Below are 18,535 nucleotides of genomic sequence, written 5' to 3'. Positions count from 1 at the left end.
TTGGTTCTTTTAGCAAATAGTTTATTTAGAATTCCCATATCTATAGTTGGAGAAGGCCATGGCACCCCACTCCAGTACTCTTGCCTGGAAACTCCCATGGGCGGAGGAGCCTCGTAGGCTGCAGTCCATGGGGTCGCGAAGAGTCGGACAGGACAGAGCGACTTCACTTTCACTTTTCACTTTCTTGCGCTGGAGAAGGAAATGGCAACCCACTCCAGTGTTCTTGCCTGGAGAATCCCAGGGATTGGGGAGCCTGGTGGGCTGCCATCTATGGGGTCGCACAGAGTCGGACACAACTGAAGCGACTTAGCAGCAGCAGCAGCAGCATATCTATAGTTAAAAGAAAAAACTAGGCCTATGATTTTTGCGTGCTTTGCTGTTTGAGTCATATTACCTCAGAAAACTAGCATGGAAGACTATTTGGGAAACTTGTCTATTTTCGGTTCCTTCTATAATAGTATATATATAATATATATATTTTAGGTTAGATGGGATTTTTTTCAGTTGAGGTATATAATTGATTTACTATGTTAGTTTCAGTGATTCAGTTATATATACATACTTATGTAAATATCATAATGGTATATTTTTACTTATTATTTGATACTTCATCCTAGAGTTTGTATAGGCTTTCTACCTCATCTGTAAATTTTGGTCTATTTTGCTAAAATTGATCAATTTTCTCCCTGTTTACAAATGTATGACTTTGTAGTAGTATACATTATTCTGTATACAGTCCCTTTCTTTTCTTTAACTTTAGTTAATATTTTCATTCATGTTTCCACCCAACTTACCTATCCACCAACCATTCAGTCCATTTATTCACCCATCCATCCACTCACTTTGCCCTCCGTTGACGTACATTTCAACTAATTTATCTTTGCACCCATTCTTTCACCCATATACCCATCCAACTTACCCTTATCACTCATCTCCTTTCTACTTGTTCAGCTGCCCAATTTATATCCAATCTTTCTTCCATCTACCTATTTATCTACCTACTTATCTTTCACACTCACACACTTCTCTCATATCCATCAATGTACTTCTCCATCGTTTCTACATTCATCTTTCTTCCTTACACCCACCAATCACTCATATGCTTTCCATTCAAACAGCTTTCGTCAATAGACCCATTCATTGCTTCACTAACCTATCCATCCTTTTATCCAATCCAGTTTACTTTGCCCAGCCATTCATCCACCCATCCATATCCATGCATTCATACACTTAAATATTCATGCTACCCTCACCCTTTCTTCTTCCTACAAATCCAACCACCTTCCCATTTATCACACCTTGGTCCATCTATCCATCCACATGTCCACTTACCAATCCTGAACCTACCTAGCTCATTCAACAGAATGTACTGAATATTTATTCTGGGCCTATTCATGTTCTAAATATGAGATTCTACAACAAGGACATACTGTATAGCACAGAGAACTCTGCTCAATACACTCTAATAACCTAAATGGGAAAAAAATTTGAAAAGGAATAGATACATGCATATGTACTATGGAATCACTTTGCTATACACCTGAAATTGATACAACATTGTTAATTAACTATACTCTGATATAAAATAAAATTTTTTTAAAAAAATATAAATCTCAGACCTCCCTGGAGGCACAGTGGATAAGAATCTGCCTACCAAGGCAGGGGACATGGTTTAATCCCTGGTGCAGGAAGATTCCACATGTTGTGGAGCAGCTAAGCTTGTGTACCACGACTACTGAACCTTCGAGCTGCAACTACTGAAGCCCATGTACCTAGACCCTGCGCTCCCCAACAAGGGAAACCACCACAGTGAGAAACCCGCAGACCACAATGAAGAGTAGCCCCCACTCACCACAACTACAGAAAAGCCCATGAGCAGCAATGAAGACCCAGTGCAGCCGAAAATAAAATAAATTAATAAATAAGATTAAAAAGTGTAAACACTAGGCTCTAGACAGACCTGTTCGGAGGAGCTCAGAGCTTCTTTGGGAAGCCAACATGGCACTCAGTGATTAAGTCAGAGGCACAGGGAACAAGATAGAAAGCCAGGAAGCATGTGACAAGTCTTGGTCTCATGAAGAGTCCCTCATTCTGAGCACAAGATTGGTCCTAAGACAGAAGTGTGGCTAAGGCAGAGGTAGGGCACACTGACCATTGGTGACATGCCACGGGGAAGGAGGGACAAAAATCTAGGTGGATCCTTACCCAGCCTTCTCCAAGAAGTTAGATGAAGGAATGGTCCCCAAAGAACATTGATCCGAGGCTCCCAAAACGTAAATTTCATCTCACCTGCTTCTAAAGTGAGACATTTGGATAAGGCTGAAAATTTAACAAGACAGAATGGGATAGAGTAACCAGAAATTCTGAGATTTCATTTATTTTTAAGAAAATTTAGAGAAAAATTCAGTCTTATTTGGGAACCCTGGGAACCACTTGGCACTTACAGACTGCTGATCTTTAGTTTCTCTGTGTGCTTGCTCAGCTGCTCAGTCATGTCCAACTCTTTGCAACCCCATGGACTGTAGTCCACCAAGCTCCTCTGTCCATGGGATTCTCCAGGCAAGAATACTGGAGTGGGTTGCCATTCACTTCTCCAGGGGATCTTCCCAACCCTGCATCTCTTGCACCTTCTGCATTGGCAGGGAGATTCTTTACCGTTGCATTACTTGGGAAGCCCTGGTCTTTAGCCTGTGTTGCCACTAAAATATTATTTTCCTCCTCTTTGGACTCACCATTCCTCTCTACCTTCAACTCTCTACTAAAATAGTATATTCGCACCAATGCAGAAGATTCTCTCATGACCTCTGGCAAGTGCTTAGGAACTCAACTCCCTCCTAACTTTATTTCTGACACTCACTTGCTAGGTGACATCGAGTCAGCCATATGGTCTTCACTTAGTTAGATCATATGATCTCTAGCTGTAATTTGAGGAAATGGGATTTAATGGGCCCCCAGAGTTTTTCCACTTAAGTATTTCAGCTTTCTATTCCCCCGGGCTGAGTCTGGGAGAACTCAAGTAGTAGAATAAGAAGGACGCTACTGCTTAAGACTTCTTGGCAGTTCATTAAAAATTCTGTTCCCTAATTTCTTTGTGGGATCTGGTGAGATCATGTAGTTGGCGGGAACGTATTCTGTAGTGCCTGACATTAAGCTTTTGATTGTCGGGGCATCCATTTTGATGACATCCCTCTTGAATAAACATATTGCCAGTTATTTGACACAGTGAAATAACTAGGCAAGGAACCAGGCTGCCCCCATCTGTGAAGTTTCTCTCTTAGAAAGCCCAAGTACTGAAATTGTGTTCAAGCCCCTGTATCCTTGTCTTTTGAAGTAAACTATTGACTCAAGAGTTAATAGTTGGGAAACGTGAAGATGCAGAAACAAAGAATAGCTGTTGACTGGGGAACTGGTAACATTATCGACTATAATTCTGTCACGTATCAGAACTCCCGAATTCCCAGTTCCCTGAAAGATACAGATGAAGGCCTGGCACAAGTTCCTAAGTTGTTTTTATAAGAAGCAGACTCCTTCCAGATGAAAACTGCTCACCACAAGAATATAGACCCTAGACTGGTTGAAATCAGGACATTGAAGATTCTTGAAACTTCGCCTGGATGCCAGTCAATCTGAGAATTGTCCACAAGCTGATCAGGCCCTGCTCCTTGAACACTATAGAGCTCCTGTCTACCTCGCCCAGAGTGGGTTACACAGTCTTGAGGGCATTAGCCCCCTGTGGACCCCTTTCCCTGGCAAAGCAATAAAAGCTACTCTTTTCTATTTTACCCAAAACTCTTGTCTCTGCCTTTCTATTCGGCACTGGTGAACAGAGGCTGAGTTTTGGCAACATAACCTAGATGACTAACCCCTGGGTGACCTGGTTTCTCCCTTCCATGCCCTCATTCCTACTTTCATGCTTTAAACTCACCAATAAAGAGTGAATCTTAGGATTTTCCTGTGTTCCAGTGGTTAAGAATCCACCTTCCAATGTAGGTGATGTGGGATCAATCCGGTTGGGGAGCTAAGATGCCACATGCTATGGGGCAACTAAGCCCACATGCCATGACTAGAGAGCCCACTCGCTCTAGAATCCAGGCTCCACAAGAGATTCCCAGCTACTGAGCCCATGCAGTGCAGAAAAGACCCAGTCTAGCAAAAGAAAAAAAAAGAGGGGGAGAGGGGCAGAAATTGTTTAAAAAAAAAAAAGAATGAAACCTTAGACACTCCGTCTTGAACCCTAATAAAGGCAGAGCCCTGGGTCTACACTTTCTTCATCTTTCTCTGCTTGTGATCTTAACTGTGTGGCCCTCGGGCCTGTCATGTACCCTCCAGGACTTCTGAATAATAAAAACCTTGTTCTGCAAAGTTCCATTAAAAAAATACAATTCAACTGAGTAAAGTTGAAGGTCAAATTGGCTTTCTTAGGTGACTGATGAATTGAGTAGCATCCCCTGAGCTGCTAGAAGGTGCTCCAAGGGGTTGTACAAAAGGGAGGGTTTTTATTGGAAGAGGTATGAGGCAAGGGAGCTATAAACAAAAGAAAAGAAAGGACTACTTTTAGACTGGGATGTGCTTTTGGAGGGAAGAGAATCAAGGGTCCTTATCACACAGATTGCCTGTTCTTGGGGAGTGGGACGCATGGAGATGGCCCATGTGACAGATTGCCTCATTGGTGCTGACCTGGGAATTCCAGACTGATTAATACTACATTTCTGGTGAAAGTCAAAACTACAGTTAGGTTAGGTATAAAATCTAGACTTGGTATCATAGACTTGAGCCTAAGTGATGCCATTTTGGGCCTGTGGTTTTTCCCTTTAACAGTTCCCTGAGGGTTTTGCAGAGATGTGTCCTGCAACCACCCGAAGAACCACAAAGGTTGGTCCAGACCCAACCTCAGCCCCGCTGATGATGCAAGGAATGTCTGTGGGGCTCTACAAGAGTAAATACAGGCTGTCTGAGTGCCTCAGACACTATCAGTAGGCTCAGACCCACATGATAGATTCCATAGGGATTTTGTCATGATCCTAGATTTAGTGACCATAGAGTCAGTCACCGATAATAAGGTTGGTTTTTGTCTGGCTTCTTTAGCAGGTAAGACAGTTGGACAATAAAGCTTTGCCCAAATGTGCAACATCTATTTAGGGAAGAAAACAGGGACCCTACTGATGACATTTGTCTCTCCCTCTACCAGGCCTGATTGACGGGCTGGGGTTCTGGGTTCCATAGCTGAAGGAAAGCTGACAAGTCCTACAGCACTCTCTCTCTCTCTCCCACAGCCCCTCCATTAGTCCAGTTAGAAACCAGAAACTCTGCTCTGTTATTGACCTTTACTGAATTGTGGTCTCTCAGGCCGGTCTCTTCCCTTCACAGTTCCCCATCAGACAACAGGGCGTTTGCATCAAATGGTAGATGCTCCGTACAAGCTCCAACCTTCCTGATCTTCCCTCCTGCTCTCAGGACAATGCAGTCTGGACAAACATTATCTGCAAACTCTGCTATCAGCCTGCTTCCTCCTCCCCACATCACTCTGAGGCAACAGCTTTACTCTTTGGTCTTAGTCAAAGAGTTTGAGTGGAGCGAGCCAGAGAGAAAAAGGAGGATGGGAGGCCAATGTGGGAGAGGGAGAGAAGAAACAAAGGGACCTTGGGAGACCCACAGAAACAAAGAGATACTAAGAGCTCAATAGACTCACATGGATCAAACAAAACAAGAGGGGTGTGCCAGTTAAAATGGAAAATGAATAGAGATTGAGGTCCTCCTACAACTCTCCGAGTTATCAAGATGAAGACCCCTCATGGTGGCACTCACTCCTAAGCTAGCCTGGAAAGTGAGAGCAGCGTTGCCCACTTGCCCTGGTTGACCAGAAGACCCACCGCAGCTGAGGGGGCTAATGATCAAGAGCTGCCCAATAAGAGACCCTTGCCCAGGGCTGTGGGATGTGGATGCCAGCTAGTCACCTTGATGACCTCAGGAACCCAGTGTTCCCATCAGGAAAGGAGGTGGTTGGCTTGACTCCAGCTCTCATATCCAAGATACTGACCACTGAAAGATTAGGCTGGACAAAGGCAGCCAGGCATTTTTATGATCTGGAACTACCAGCAGGACAGCTTTCCTTCAGGATGGAGTCTTCTGGACTTTTGAGCATCTTGGTGCTATCCCTCCTTCTAGTGAGTGTCCAGGGACCTGCTCTGACTGGCTGGTTCTTTCCCCGTAAGTACTGGGGCCTCAGCCCTTGCCCTGGAGGGAAAGGATATGGCTGGGAGGAAGAAACAAGCTTTCCATCACCTTAGCCCTGGGCCTGGGTTAGGGATGAGGGAGATGTTTGGGTTATTTCCTCCTTTTTCCTTTTCTATGGAAGATCTCTTCAGCGAATGCAAGAATCCAGGCCTGGGCAATTCCTATTTTCAGCCCCTTTGAAATTGAAGGTCTTTCTGAGTGTGGGTGGTGTGGTGTGGTGGGCATCATAGGATCTAGCATTTAGGGGAGGGGCTATAAGGATCTGGGACTCCTAAGGGACTTTTCCCTCACCCCATGACAAAAATAGCCCCCTTTCTTGAAACGTCACCTCTGTTAACTCCTGATTCTTTCAAATGTAGTTCTAGGAAGTGTTCCCACCTCCCCAGGGGTTCCTTGACTTTGGACTGAAGGATACTATCTGGAAGTTCCTTTGAATTTAAGACAGTAATACTCCATGCCCAGCGTCCTGCAGTCCATGGGGTCACAAAGAGTCGGACACGACTGAGCGACTGAACAACAATGGATAGAGTAATAATGCTAATTGCTACCATTTACTGAACATTCTGAAAGTAGAGATTTAAAGAGAGGGATCTGGAGTCAGACTTGGTGGGTCCAAATTCTGCTTAAATTCCCTGTGCTTCAGTTTCCTCATCTGCAAAAATGGGGGATATTAATAGAATTAGCTTCATAGAACAATTATGGGGATTATACAAGATAACCCCTTTAAAACGGTTGGAAGAGTGCTCGGCTTATTGTTAACCAATGTTAGTTAATATTACTGTGCATCCGTGACGGTGATTATAGCTTTACACGCTTTGTCTTACTTCTTCCTCACCTCTCTGTAAGGCTAAAAGGATTTTATAAATGAAGAAACCAAAGTTTAGAGAGGGTAAGTGGTTAACCAAGAATGAGAATTAAAAAACCCAGCTGTCTGACTGCCAGGGTGAACAATATTGCTGCACAATAGCGCCCCCAAGAGGAACTCCCAAACACTGTCTTATAAACCAGCCCAAAGCGACTAGATTGGCTTAGACCAGTGGCTTTCAATGGGCGATTTTGCCTTCTAGGGAACATTGACAATGTCTAGAGACTTTTTTGGTTGTCGCAATTGGGGAGTGCTACCGGCATCTAGTGGGTGGAGGCCAGGGATGCTGCTAAACGTCCTACAATGCCCAGGACAACCCTCCTCTACCCATCAAATAATTATCTGGCCCACGTGCCTCCAGTGCCTAGGTTGAGAAATCTTGCCTTAGCTGGTGGGACTAGAGGAAAGGAGGCAGAGAGTGAGGGGTGGTCAGGAGAGAGGTTAGTGCAGGCAGCGCTGGGAAATAAATGAAAGTCCCTCAGGAAAGGGACTCCTGGGGATGAGCAAAGCGAAAGTAAACTCCCCTGACTCCCCTGAATTGTCTTGGGTCTGGAGAAGGGTGGGTACTGTGACTGTAAGATTCATGGTTATCAGTCCTTCCCTAGAGAGATGCCCCAGAATCCAGGGTAATTGTGAATTCAAAGAAAGGGATGAATGTTCGAAGAACAAAAAGTGCCCGAAGCATGAGAAGTGTTGCTTCTTCAGCTGCGGAAGAAAATGCTTAAACCTCCAACAAGGTAAATAAGTACTGAGAGCCTCAATAACTATCCCCTCTACCCATATCCTCCCCCGTAAGCTCCTCTGGTCTGGCCCTGTCCCTGATTTACCAAGGGCTGGTCTCTGAGCAAGACTGCTGGACTTGGGAAACTTGAAATTTAGATACATCACTGCCCCTAATATGATGTTTGACATTAGGGAGTATCTTCATCCTGTTGGGTCTCAGGTGCCTCAAGCAAAATCTGGGTATAAGATTGGGATTGAACCAGAAAGTCTCTTGGCTCCTTTCCACTCTTATTATTTTCTTATTTTTTCTTTTTTTTACCCTTATGATTTTCTTAGAACCCAGGGGGCCACTATTTTTTCACCATATACCAACATTGTTGCCACAAATGATAATTAAGATGTTTGTGTTTCTTAAAAAATACAATAAAATAGCTTTTTGCTCCAGATTCACTGCCTGCCTATACAAATCCACTTTAGCATTAGGAAATCTTTGCTGACCACTCCAGACCAGAGGGCCTATCCTTTGCTGATGCAGTCTTAACTCCATGCCCATCTATCTCAGCTCCAGAAAGACTATCAAGGATTCTTTTTTTTTTTAATTAAAGTGTAATGAATATGTATTCCATTGTGTAATACATATGTATTACATTATATGTAGGATCCCTTCTCTGTTCACTTGAAACTACCATAACATTGTTAATCAACTGTACTCCAATACAAAATAAAAAGTTTAAATTTTGAAAAAAAAATAAAAGCAAAAAGTTAAAGTATAGTTACTTACAATGTTTCAGGTGTGCAACAGATTCATGTATGTATGTATATATTCTTTTCAGTTTTTTTTCCATTGTTAATCATTACAAGATGCTGAATATAGTTCTATATGTGCTATACAGTAGGTCCTTGTTGTTTATCTATTTTATATATGGTAGGATGTATTTGTTAGTTCCAAACGCCTAATTTATCCCTTCTCCTTCCTTTCCCTTTTGGTGACCGTAAGTTTGTTTTCTATGTCTGTTGAATCTATTAAGACTATCAAAGATTCTTTATTCACTCATTTAATAAATGTTTGTTGAGTGTCTCTGAGACCTATAATAGGATCTGACCTACCAAGGATAGAGGCTGGAAGATCAATTTGAGGCTCTCTCAACAGCCTGAGACTTAAGGAGAGGGACAGACAGGTGAGCTTTGAGAAGGTAAAAATCAACAAGACTTAACTGTTTAGCTGTGGGAACTGACTCTTGTGGAACTTATAGTTTAGTTCGGACCTGTGTTAGTTTGCTAGGACTGTTGAAACAAAGTACCACCACCAAGATGGCTTAAACAGCAGAAATGTATTGTCTCGCCGTTCTGCAGGCTAGAAGTTCAGGGTCAAGTGTTGGCAAGTTGGTTGGTTCTTTGTCAGGTGGTGAAGGAGAATCTGTTTCACACCTCTTCCTCTAACTTCTGGTGGTTTGCTGGCCATCTCCGGTGTTCCATGCCATGGAGATCCCTTATCTTCGTGTTCACAAGTGTCCTCCCTGTGTGTGTGTGTGTCGGAGTCAGAATTTACCCTTTTTATTATTAAAATTTTTTGTTAGAGTATAGTTAATTTACAATGTTATGTTACTTTCAGGTGTACAGTAAAGTGAATCAGTGATACGTTTATCTACCCTTTTTAAGATTCTTTTCCCATACAGGCCATTACAAAATATTGAGAAGAGTTCCCTGTGCAATACAGTGAGTTTTTACTAGTTATCTATTAGAATTTGTCCTTTTTAAGGGACACCAGTCATTTTGGATTAGGGGCCCATCCCCTAATCCAAGTATGGCCTCATCTTAACTAATGATATTGGCCCCAATTTTATTTCCAAACATGGTCCTTCTGAGATGCTGAGGGCTAGGTCTTCAATATATGAACTGGAATTGGAGGGGGACTCAACCCATAACAGGACAGAAGTTACCTGCAGGGAAAAAAGGGGATTGACAATCTGAAAAACTACCCCTTGCATTCCCTGCATGGACTTGCCCTTGACTCTAACCCCATATCCTCTTTCTTTGGCATGGTTTGGAGGGCAGAGTAAGTGGCTTATAATTTGGCATTTTTGAGACACTCCTGTATCCATTCAGAATGTATTTATTGAGCACCTGTTCTCGCCAGGCACTGTGCTAGAAGCTGCACATTTAGATACAATCAAGGAGCTCACAACTTAGCAGGCCTTGAGGGTGGTCTTATTTGCGCCTCAGGACAGCCCCGGGTGGTGAGCATGGTGGGATTTTCCATCCTCATTTTACTGACGTCAAGGACAAGACTGGTAATGTGGGAGGTCAATGTGCATGCCCCGAATTAAGCGCACAGCCCTGATAACAGAGGCTGCTCACTCTCAGGGGAGACACTGAGTCCAGTGACCTGAAGGGAAGGTGGGGAGCTGACCTGATGTTGCCTGGGGATGCAGATAGCCAGACAGCTCTGCTCTGCTCTACAAATGGGCAAATATATCAATGCAACTGGGCTCCCGAGGTGTGAAAAGGTAAAAGGAGCCTGTTCGGTTTCGTCTGTGCTAGTTACTAGGGGGACAATAACAGTTGCTTTTTTTGTTTGTTTGTTTGTTTGGCGTGGGCACTTTAAAATCTCGACTCTGGCATCTCCCTGCAGACATATGCAGTATGCCCAAAGAATCTGGCCCCTGCCTGGCTCTTTTCCATCGTTGGTGGTATGATAAGACAAATAATACTTGCTCCAGCTTCGTCTATGGTGGTTGTAGAGGAAACAATAACAACTTTCAATCCCAAGCCGTATGCCAGAGTGCCTGCTCCACAAAGGGTGAGTCCCAGGGGCCCCAATCTCTCATCTTTGCCAGGGCCACTCTGCGGGGGGGGTGGAGTCTGGGTGTTGCTTGGCCCATTCCAGGATAGTTGCATCCTTGACAGACCAGGTGAAGACCAGGAACTGACCAGCTCCAGTCAGCAGGTAAGAATGAGCCTTGCAGAGGGTGGGACCATGGCTTGCTGGGAAACTGAGGTTGGGAGGGGACGTGGTTGCGAATCAAAGCTGGCAAGTGTTAGGAGTGGGAGAGGATGCAGACATGGTGAGGTCTCAGAGACCAACTTCAGAGAGATCACAGGACATCCAGCCTAGTGCTGGACAGGTGGACCAATCACCCCTTCCAGGCCATCGATTTCCCCTCATGACTCTTCGCCAGCAACCCACTCCAAGCCACATCCCATTCAGAACTTTCCAGGGAAACCCACTTCCTTTTAGTCTCCTGTGAAAAGATGTACAGACATAACTTCAAGGTTAGTTTGGAAAATAAGCTGAGTCCGAGAAGCTCAGCTGGTCCTATCCTCCATTCTCAACAGGCTCTAATCCCTGAATGCGAAAGGATACACTGCAACCACCACCGGGATTCAGTTCATGACCAAGCGCTGTCCATGTGCCTGCAGATGATCCAGGCTGGCTTCCACTGTTCCACTTCCAGTGTTCCAAGGCCTTAGAGCTTCCCTAAACTGAATCCTGGCACCTGTCTCCCCTTTCTCCATATCAGCCTCTTCTTAGACATAATCTTTCTCTTTTGATCCCATCTCTATGCTCCTTAACTTTATGTCCAACTTCTAGAACTGCTTGTTTATATCTGTGAATCTCTCATTTTTCCCAATAAAGCACTCTGTTTAGTCCTGTGCCTCTGAGGCTGAATAATTTACATCTATTGGCATATTACACTTTGCAGGGAGTAAAGGGTCATTGAGGTGTCTGGTGACATCATTATAGGGAGTGAAGACAATCAGAACCTTGAGAGTTGAGGATTCCAGGGACGTTGCTATACTACTCCTCTGTATCTTCAAAACATCATTTGACCCTTTTAAGGCAAGGGCTCTTGGGTGCTGCTCGTTTCTAGGAGAAGGGTATGGGTGAAAGTAAGTTTATTTGGGATCTTTCAAGAAATACAAGTCAAGGAGTGGGATAAGTGATACAAGGAAGAGAGGAGTTGATTATGTGTTGGTTACCGTGGTGGGAAAACGCAGCTTAATCCCACTAGGGACCTTCCAAAGAACCTTGTAAAACCTGCCTCTGAATTTTCTTCATTCATGAGGAAGCTGAGGTGTTTAGTCATTGACTTTCATCCTCTACTGGATGCATATTGGTTGTTAAATCCCTCACTCTTCCAGACTCTTCTGCATGCAAGCTGACCAAGTTCCTAGGAAGTCAGAACAGAGAAGCAGAGACTCTGATACTTGAAGTGGTAAGCTGTTGGTGTGCATTGGATATTATTCAGCCATTGGAACTTCCGCGGTCGCCCAGTAGTTGGGACTCCGCACTTCCACTGCAAGGGGTGTGCGTTCAATTCCTTGTCAGGGAACTGAAATCCTGTGTATTGTGTGATGTGGCCAAAAAACAAAACAAAACAAAGTTCAGCCATAAAAAGGAATGAAACACCAATGCATGCTACACCGTGGATGAACCTCAAAAACATTCCTCCAAGAAGTCACACACAGAAGGTCATATACTATGAGATTCTATTTACAAGAACTATCCAGAACAGGTAAATCTATAAAGTTAAAAAGAGAATAGTGGTTGCTAGGGGCTGGAATAGGCTGGAGAGGGTGTAGAGTGACTGCTAATGGTATGAGGTTTTCTTTGGGAGTGATGAAAATGTTTTGGAATTAATAAAGGTGGAAGTTGTGCAATATTATGAAGGTACTGACAAGCCACTGCATTGTTACTTTAAAATGCTTAATTTTATGTAATGTGAATCCCACCTCAGTTTTAAGAAATGGATTAGGGGAAAAAATAACGAACTAAAACTGTCTCCTACAGCTGCAGGTAAAATCAGAGACAAGCCAAGAATATGACCTACAGATGCTGCAAGCCTTAGATTGGAAAGTTCAACAGAACATTCTTCAGGTCCCACTGCTGCAGCTAGCTATGAGGTCATAACTGACATTTATTCCCCGCCACTCCCTGCATCACTGATTCCAAATTATACTCAGAGGTGATAGAACCTCTCCATTAGCTGTAACCTCCTCTCCCGCTTTCAAACCACCACAACTTTAACAGGCACTCTCTGAAGATTTGGTTCATTCTCAGATAAGCCTGTTTCTTCCCCCACATGCTACTCATGACAATACCTTTACTCTTTGACAATGGTTAAAGACAAGTGGTACCTATCCAATGAGGTGGTGCTGTGGTAAAGAATCCACCCATCAATGCAGGAGATGCAGGGATCTTTGATCCTTGGGTCAGGAAGATCCCCTGGAGAAGGCAATGACAACCCACTCAAGGATTCTTGCCTGGAAAATCCCATGGACAGAGGAGCCTGGTGGGCTACAGTCCATGGGGTCACAAAGAATTGGATGCAACTGAACGACTGAGCACACACACACAACGAAAAGGGGTGGCCCAAAAATAAGGAAGAGAAAAACAGAAGAGAGATGAACGGCAAGGAGAAAGACACCCAGACAGAGGGAAATGCAAACAGAAAGAGGGAAAGATAGGCAGTATAAAAGAAAGGTGCTGAGAGAAGGAAAAACAAAAACAGCGTGAGAAAAATAAGCAGACCAAAATAGATACGTCAGGAGAAGAGTAAGATTAGAAAGAGACAAGAGAACTAGGATCCTCGTGATCTCCAAACTCCCCCTGGAAAACAGAAGAGCCTGAAATCAAATATGCCCTTCTGCCTAGGGGGTCTAGAAGCCCCTGACAAGCTTTGTGCTTCTCCCTGGTTGACCAGAAAGCCAGTGAGCCTCAATGAGATGAGAAGAGAGAGCGGTCCATCAAGAGCTCTTCCCTGCAAGGGTTGACATTGTGGGAGTCAGCTAGTCCCACTGATGGCCTCTGGGGCTTGTCGTTCCCCAGAAGAGGGAGTGTGGCTGGCTTGGCTCCAGTGATGTGTGGTTTCCTGGAGTGTCAAGCTAGGTCGGGGCAGCCAAAGTTCAGAAGCAGAAGCTGCAGAGCAGGAGTTCCTGGTTTTGGTGCCTCCAGCCAGGCGAGTCTCTCCTGAAATGGGGTTCCTGGGAGTTTTGCCAATCCTGATACTATTCATTCTCTTGGGGGGTGTCCAGGAACCTGGGCTGGCAGAGGCATTCTTTCAAAGTAAGTATGAAAGTAAGTATCAAAGCAAGAATAGAAGACTCAGTCTTCCTAGTGGAGAAACAGAGCTTGGCTGGGAGGAAGGAACAAAAATTTTTGCTGATGAGAAATGTATTCCCCCACCTCCGTCTGGGATCCTGGGGGAGAAATAAGAACCGTATCCGGAGGCTTCCTCTTAGCCCCTTTCCTCCTGTAAGATGTCCTTGGTGAATGCAGGAACCCGAGTCTGTGGCAACTGACTTCCCACCATCATTATGAGAGGGCTTCTTCCTGGAAGGGTTTGGATGAAACAGATTAAGGGAAACTTCCCCATAAGAAAGGCCACTCCTCACACCCCCCCCCACCCCAGCACCACCTTCATCAACTTCTAAGTCTTCTCATTGTAGCCCTCCAAAGTCTCCCCACCCTCTCAGCAGAGAGAAACTAAGCCCTCAGACAGCAGGGGAGCCACACGTGGCAGGGCCAAATCTTGTTCCACTCCCTGGTAGCCGTGTGAACTTGGCAAGTTTACAGCACCTCCTTTTTACAAAATGTGAACGTTGACAAAGCTTACCCAGAAGAGCTGTAAGGAGGAGTGAAGAGAAAAGAACAGGGACACAGTAAGCACTTAATCAATACTGATTGTAATGACGAGCAGGAGAAGGATGGGGGTGGTGGATGAGGATGCTGATGATGTCCTGGGCAGCTTGACAATGGCTTTACAAGGTTTGTCACATGAATCCTCAGAACAGCCCTCTCGGCAAATGAAGAAAATCAAGGTTAAGGGACAGTTCCTGCCACACCGAGGGATGCACAGAATTCAAAAACCCTGATTCCAGAAAGGGAGTTCGCAACCACTGAGAGCGGCAATCCCCCTGCCCCTAGCCAGGGAACATCTAAATACAGGAAGGCCAAGTGACCAGAATAGTCCTAGGATGAGCATCTCTGTCCCTGAAACCTTATGGATGATGGGTTTAGAGATCAGATGTTGAGCAGTTATGTGGTTGGGAGTGGGGGTATCTTTGGGAAAATTCTGAGCTCCCTGAAGATAAGAGGTGAAGTGAAAACAGCTTCCCTCCTTTGATGATGGTGTCCTGGCCCTGGGAAGGGAGGCCTCCAGCCCCTTCAAGGTTCCAGATGAGTATATCCTTTTGTTCCTCAGGGCAGTGTCCCCGAAACAGGGTAAGATGTGAAATGCAAGAAAGAGACCTATGTACAAAAAGCAGAGATTGCCCAGAGAAGATGAAATGTTGCCAGTTTAACTGTGGAAAGAAATGTTTAGATATCAACAAAGGTAACTCACCAGTCCCCTGGATTACCTGACACCCTCACCCCTACCCCTACTTTCTGCCACCTGTGCTGGCATTGTCGTACCCCTCTCCTGGTTTGGTGATGACTGGTCTCTGCCCAAGAGACAGGGTGCATCTTCAAATTGGCACATATCCTGTCGACGCTGGGCTGCGGAGGGTATTGACAGACGTAGGTTTTATCTTATTTCTGCCTCTATTTATCCTCTAAGGGTCTTAATTTTCCTTTTTCTAAGAAAGATGTGGGTATTAGACCTTACGGTCTCTTGGCTACTCTTCTGTGATCCTCTGAGATGCTAAGTAGCTATTGAAGTCTCATCAAATGCCAGCATGGTGGCAGGTGACATGATAGCTATTAAAAACAAGTATATGATCTGTATTTCCTAGCTTCTTTTCTGGCCTCTCTGTAGAAATTCTGGATGCCTCTCCTAGACATCTTTAATCTCCTACACTCTTTTCTCTCTGCCCATATCGTTGAGCTCTAAAGAAGACCTTGTTCATCAAGGGTTATTCATTCATTAAACAAACATTTACTAGTGGCCCTGACATGCATGATGGGCTCCACTTGCTCAGTGTAGCCAGGGGGGATAGGAAAGGAATCCATGATTCAGGATCTGAAAGATGGGCAGAAGGTAGGAAAAATGGAAGGGAAGGCGTTTCGGGTACAGGGAACAGCATGTGCAAAGGCCCTGTGTGAGAAGACACCATCCTCAAGCTAGAAAGCCCAGAGAACAGAGGAGAGCATGAGTATGGTAAGAGATGAGAACTATAAAGCTAAAGTAGGTAGAGAAAGCTCCGACAAGGCAGGGCCTTGCCAGTCAGAGGAAAGAATATGGTCTCAACGTTAAAAGCAACAGACGATCTACATTTAAATCCCTTACCATCTATATGTGACCTTAGAGAAGTGACTTAGCCTCTCTGAGTCTCAGTTTGTTTATTTGAAAAATGAAGATGATAAGAGGACCTATCTCATAAGACTATGTGTTAATATATGTCAAGTACTGAGAAAAGTGCCTGACCCTTTAATAACTGTGTGCTCATTGTGCTTCAGACTATGAGGTTCTAAAGGACTCTATTTGTACCTCCTAGAACTGTGCACAAAACAGTTGCTGAATAAATGCTTCCGTTCAGGATTTTTTACTGTAAACATTCCTGAAGCATCCATGCAGGATGAGTTCTGTGCTGTGCGCTAAAATTTTCATGCATTTGAATTCTGCTGCCCTCTCACCCCGTGCCTCTGCACGTGCTTGGAATGTTCCTTAGGGAGGCAGACATCCAAACAGCTCTGTCCCTCAATCTCCCTGCAGATGTGTGCACTTTGCCAAAGGTTCCGGGCCCCTGCAATGCCTTCTTTGTGCGCTGGTGGTATGATCAGCAAAAAGAAACCTGCTCCTCATTTATCTATGGAGGTTGTCAAGGGAACAATAACAACTTCCAATCTGAAGGTGTCTGCCAAGCTATCTGCCCCCGAAGAAGTAAGTCCCAGTTTCCATGCTAACCTGGGCCACCCTGGGAGGCCTGTTGTTGACTGGTCCATTCCAGAAGCCTGGCAGTCTTGGGGCTTATGATCCAGAGGTAAGAATGCAGCTCACAGAAGGGTAAGTAGAGGATGTTTTGGGAAAGAGAGGGTGGGAAAGGGAACAGTGGTCAAAGGGATGTGGGTGAATATGAAATGAATGGTGGGTACAGACAGAGCAGAGATGGTGGACTAGCTGAGATCAAGTCAGAAGAAGGCCCAGTGAACCAGCTCAGTGCTGGGCACCATGCACCAGCCAGTTGCTCCAGGCCTTAACTTCTATCAAACCTTGTCACTGATTCTTTTTCTTTTCTTAAGGTGATTTTAGCCAGGACAACCACATGCTTTATTGACCAAACCAAGATACTTTTAAGAGTGAAAGGAGACACCATTAATTATTACACTGGGAACAACAGGCATAAACTGGGACTATTGGAAAAACCAGAACACATGATCACTCTATGAGCCCCTGAAGACACTCCACTTCTGTTTTCTCTCCCTGTGAAATGATATAAAAATGACGCCATCTCCTTTCTTCCATTAATTGCAAACTATGGTCCTGAAGGTGACCAGGGCCCCAGCATCTCACCAGGACATCATTTTTCATCCTGTTGTCTTGCAGAGTCAGTCAGCTGGCTGGGATAAAGAAAGCTGGAACAACCTCCAGGATTTGGCTCATATTCCAGGGATCTCTCCAGGTGTGCCTGACAGATGTTCCATGTTGGCTCCCACTGGTCGAATCTCAGCTGCGAAGACCTTGGTGGTTCCCTCGAGGAGCCCCATGATTTGCTGACATCCTTTCCTCCAGCTCAGCTACTCTTCAAACATGATGCCCTTCACCGTTTGATCCCTTCTCAGCGTGTGACCCTATCTCTTCAACTTTCAGGGCCCCCATTTATCCTTTGGAAACCTCCAGTTCCCCGTAATAAAGCACTCTGTGAGGTCTGAGTGCTCTGCGGCTGAATAATTCACATCTGTTCCCTCTGCAGAGAGCAACATGTTATTGGGTCTCCCAGTGACACCAGCGGAGGGACAGAAGAGTATGAAAATCCTGTAGCGTGCTGGTGATATTTTTGTCCTGGTGCAATTGCCATAAGGTGCTTAAGAATGGAAACAGAGCAGGTCCAGGTTTTGTCTAGACTAAAGCTTACAAGTTCCTTTAAAAAGGAATACACATTAAATTTAAAAGTGAATATTATTTCAAGTGAGAAAGGAAATTGCACCAGTTGCAAAATTTAAAAAGCTAGCTAGTACTACTAATTGCACAAAATCCATTTAGATGAATTATCAATTAATTTTTTTAAATGTAGGACATTATTTCTGTAAAAGTCAATGTCTATGAAAAAACAATTCAGTCTTTGATTTACTGTGGCTGATCAAAAGATGACTATCATTCTATTTTGATTATGGTGGGGGGGTGCATAAATAACACAGCCATATGTGATAGTTGTAGTTCTCCTGCAGGTTTGTGCCCTAAAGAAACAGGAATTTTAATAAATTCTCTTTGGTATAATTTCATCAAAAAAGAAGAAAATGCATGGTACGTTTAAAATTGTGCATATTGAATTATCAAGTATATTCTTGCTAGTAAAGAGCATCTGTTCTTGGGATGGGATGTGGGAGGGAGGTTCAAGAGAGAAGGAACATATGTATACCTGTGACTGATTCATGTTGATGTATGGCAGAAACTGAAGAGGAAAAGTTAAAATTTTACATAACCTCCTTCTCCTTCTGCCTCTGTAGCTCATTGCCCCTTGCAAATTGTAGATCATGTAGGTCACATAGTTTCAGAAAGTGGGGACTTGCAATACTAGGAACTGTAGTTTATCTCACTCACCCTTATCTTG

General features: G+C 44.3%; 1 protein-coding gene and 3 long non-coding RNA genes across 4 annotated transcripts; 2 read left to right on the top strand and 2 right to left on the bottom strand.

Moving 5' to 3' along the window:
• Window positions 1–6,727, bottom strand: LOC145533493 (uncharacterized). Its single transcript, XR_014074130.1, has 3 exons — window positions 2,445–6,727; window positions 2,206–2,319; window positions 1–330 (listed from the first exon to the last, which is right to left on the bottom strand). It is a non-coding gene; the product is annotated as an uncharacterized LOC145533493 (long non-coding RNA).
• LOC145533489 (kunitz-type protease inhibitor 2-like) lies at window positions 5,717–17,633 on the top strand. The gene is made up of 6 exons (XM_081560980.1): window positions 5,717–6,211; window positions 7,709–7,836; window positions 10,455–10,622; window positions 15,028–15,159; window positions 16,480–16,647; window positions 17,311–17,633. The coding sequence occupies exons 1-6, from the start codon at window positions 5,934–5,936 to the stop codon at window positions 17,331–17,333; spliced, it is 897 nt and encodes a 298-aa protein (XP_081417106.1). The 5' UTR covers window positions 5,717–5,933; the 3' UTR covers window positions 17,334–17,633.
• On the bottom strand, window positions 9,920–11,507 carry LOC145533491 (uncharacterized). Its single transcript, XR_014074128.1, has 2 exons — window positions 11,187–11,507; window positions 9,920–10,092 (listed from the first exon to the last, which is right to left on the bottom strand). It is a non-coding gene; the product is annotated as an uncharacterized LOC145533491 (long non-coding RNA).
• Window positions 11,632–12,339, top strand: LOC145533492 (uncharacterized). The gene is made up of 3 exons (XR_014074129.1): window positions 11,632–11,713; window positions 11,966–12,039; window positions 12,153–12,339. It is a non-coding gene; the product is annotated as an uncharacterized LOC145533492 (long non-coding RNA).
• Window positions 17,634–18,535: the final 902 nt, after the last annotated feature.

The sequence above is a fragment of the Giraffa tippelskirchi genome, chromosome 13, assembly GCF_054371585.1.
Source record: "Giraffa tippelskirchi isolate mGirTip1 chromosome 13, T2T-mGirTip1v1.2.pri, whole genome shotgun sequence".
In the NCBI taxonomy this organism is placed as follows: Eukaryota; Metazoa; Chordata; class Mammalia; order Artiodactyla; family Giraffidae; genus Giraffa; species Giraffa tippelskirchi.
The sequence above is the reverse complement of the archived record's forward strand: the minus strand, read 5'-3'. Positions and strand labels throughout refer to the sequence as shown.

Excerpts from the sequence above, each read along its gene's own strand:
- LOC145533489 (XM_081560980.1), top strand. The coding sequence starts at position 5,934 with ATGTGGATGCCAGCTAGTCACCTTGATGACCTCAGGAACCCAGTGTTC. Across the intron at positions 7,837-10,454 it reads ATGCTTAAACCTCCAACAAG|ACATATGCAGTATGCCCAAA; the intron begins GTAAATAAGTAC and ends ATCTCCCTGCAG. Across the intron at positions 15,160-16,479 it reads ATGTTTAGATATCAACAAAG|ATGTGTGCACTTTGCCAAAG; the intron begins GTAACTCACCAG and ends ATCTCCCTGCAG.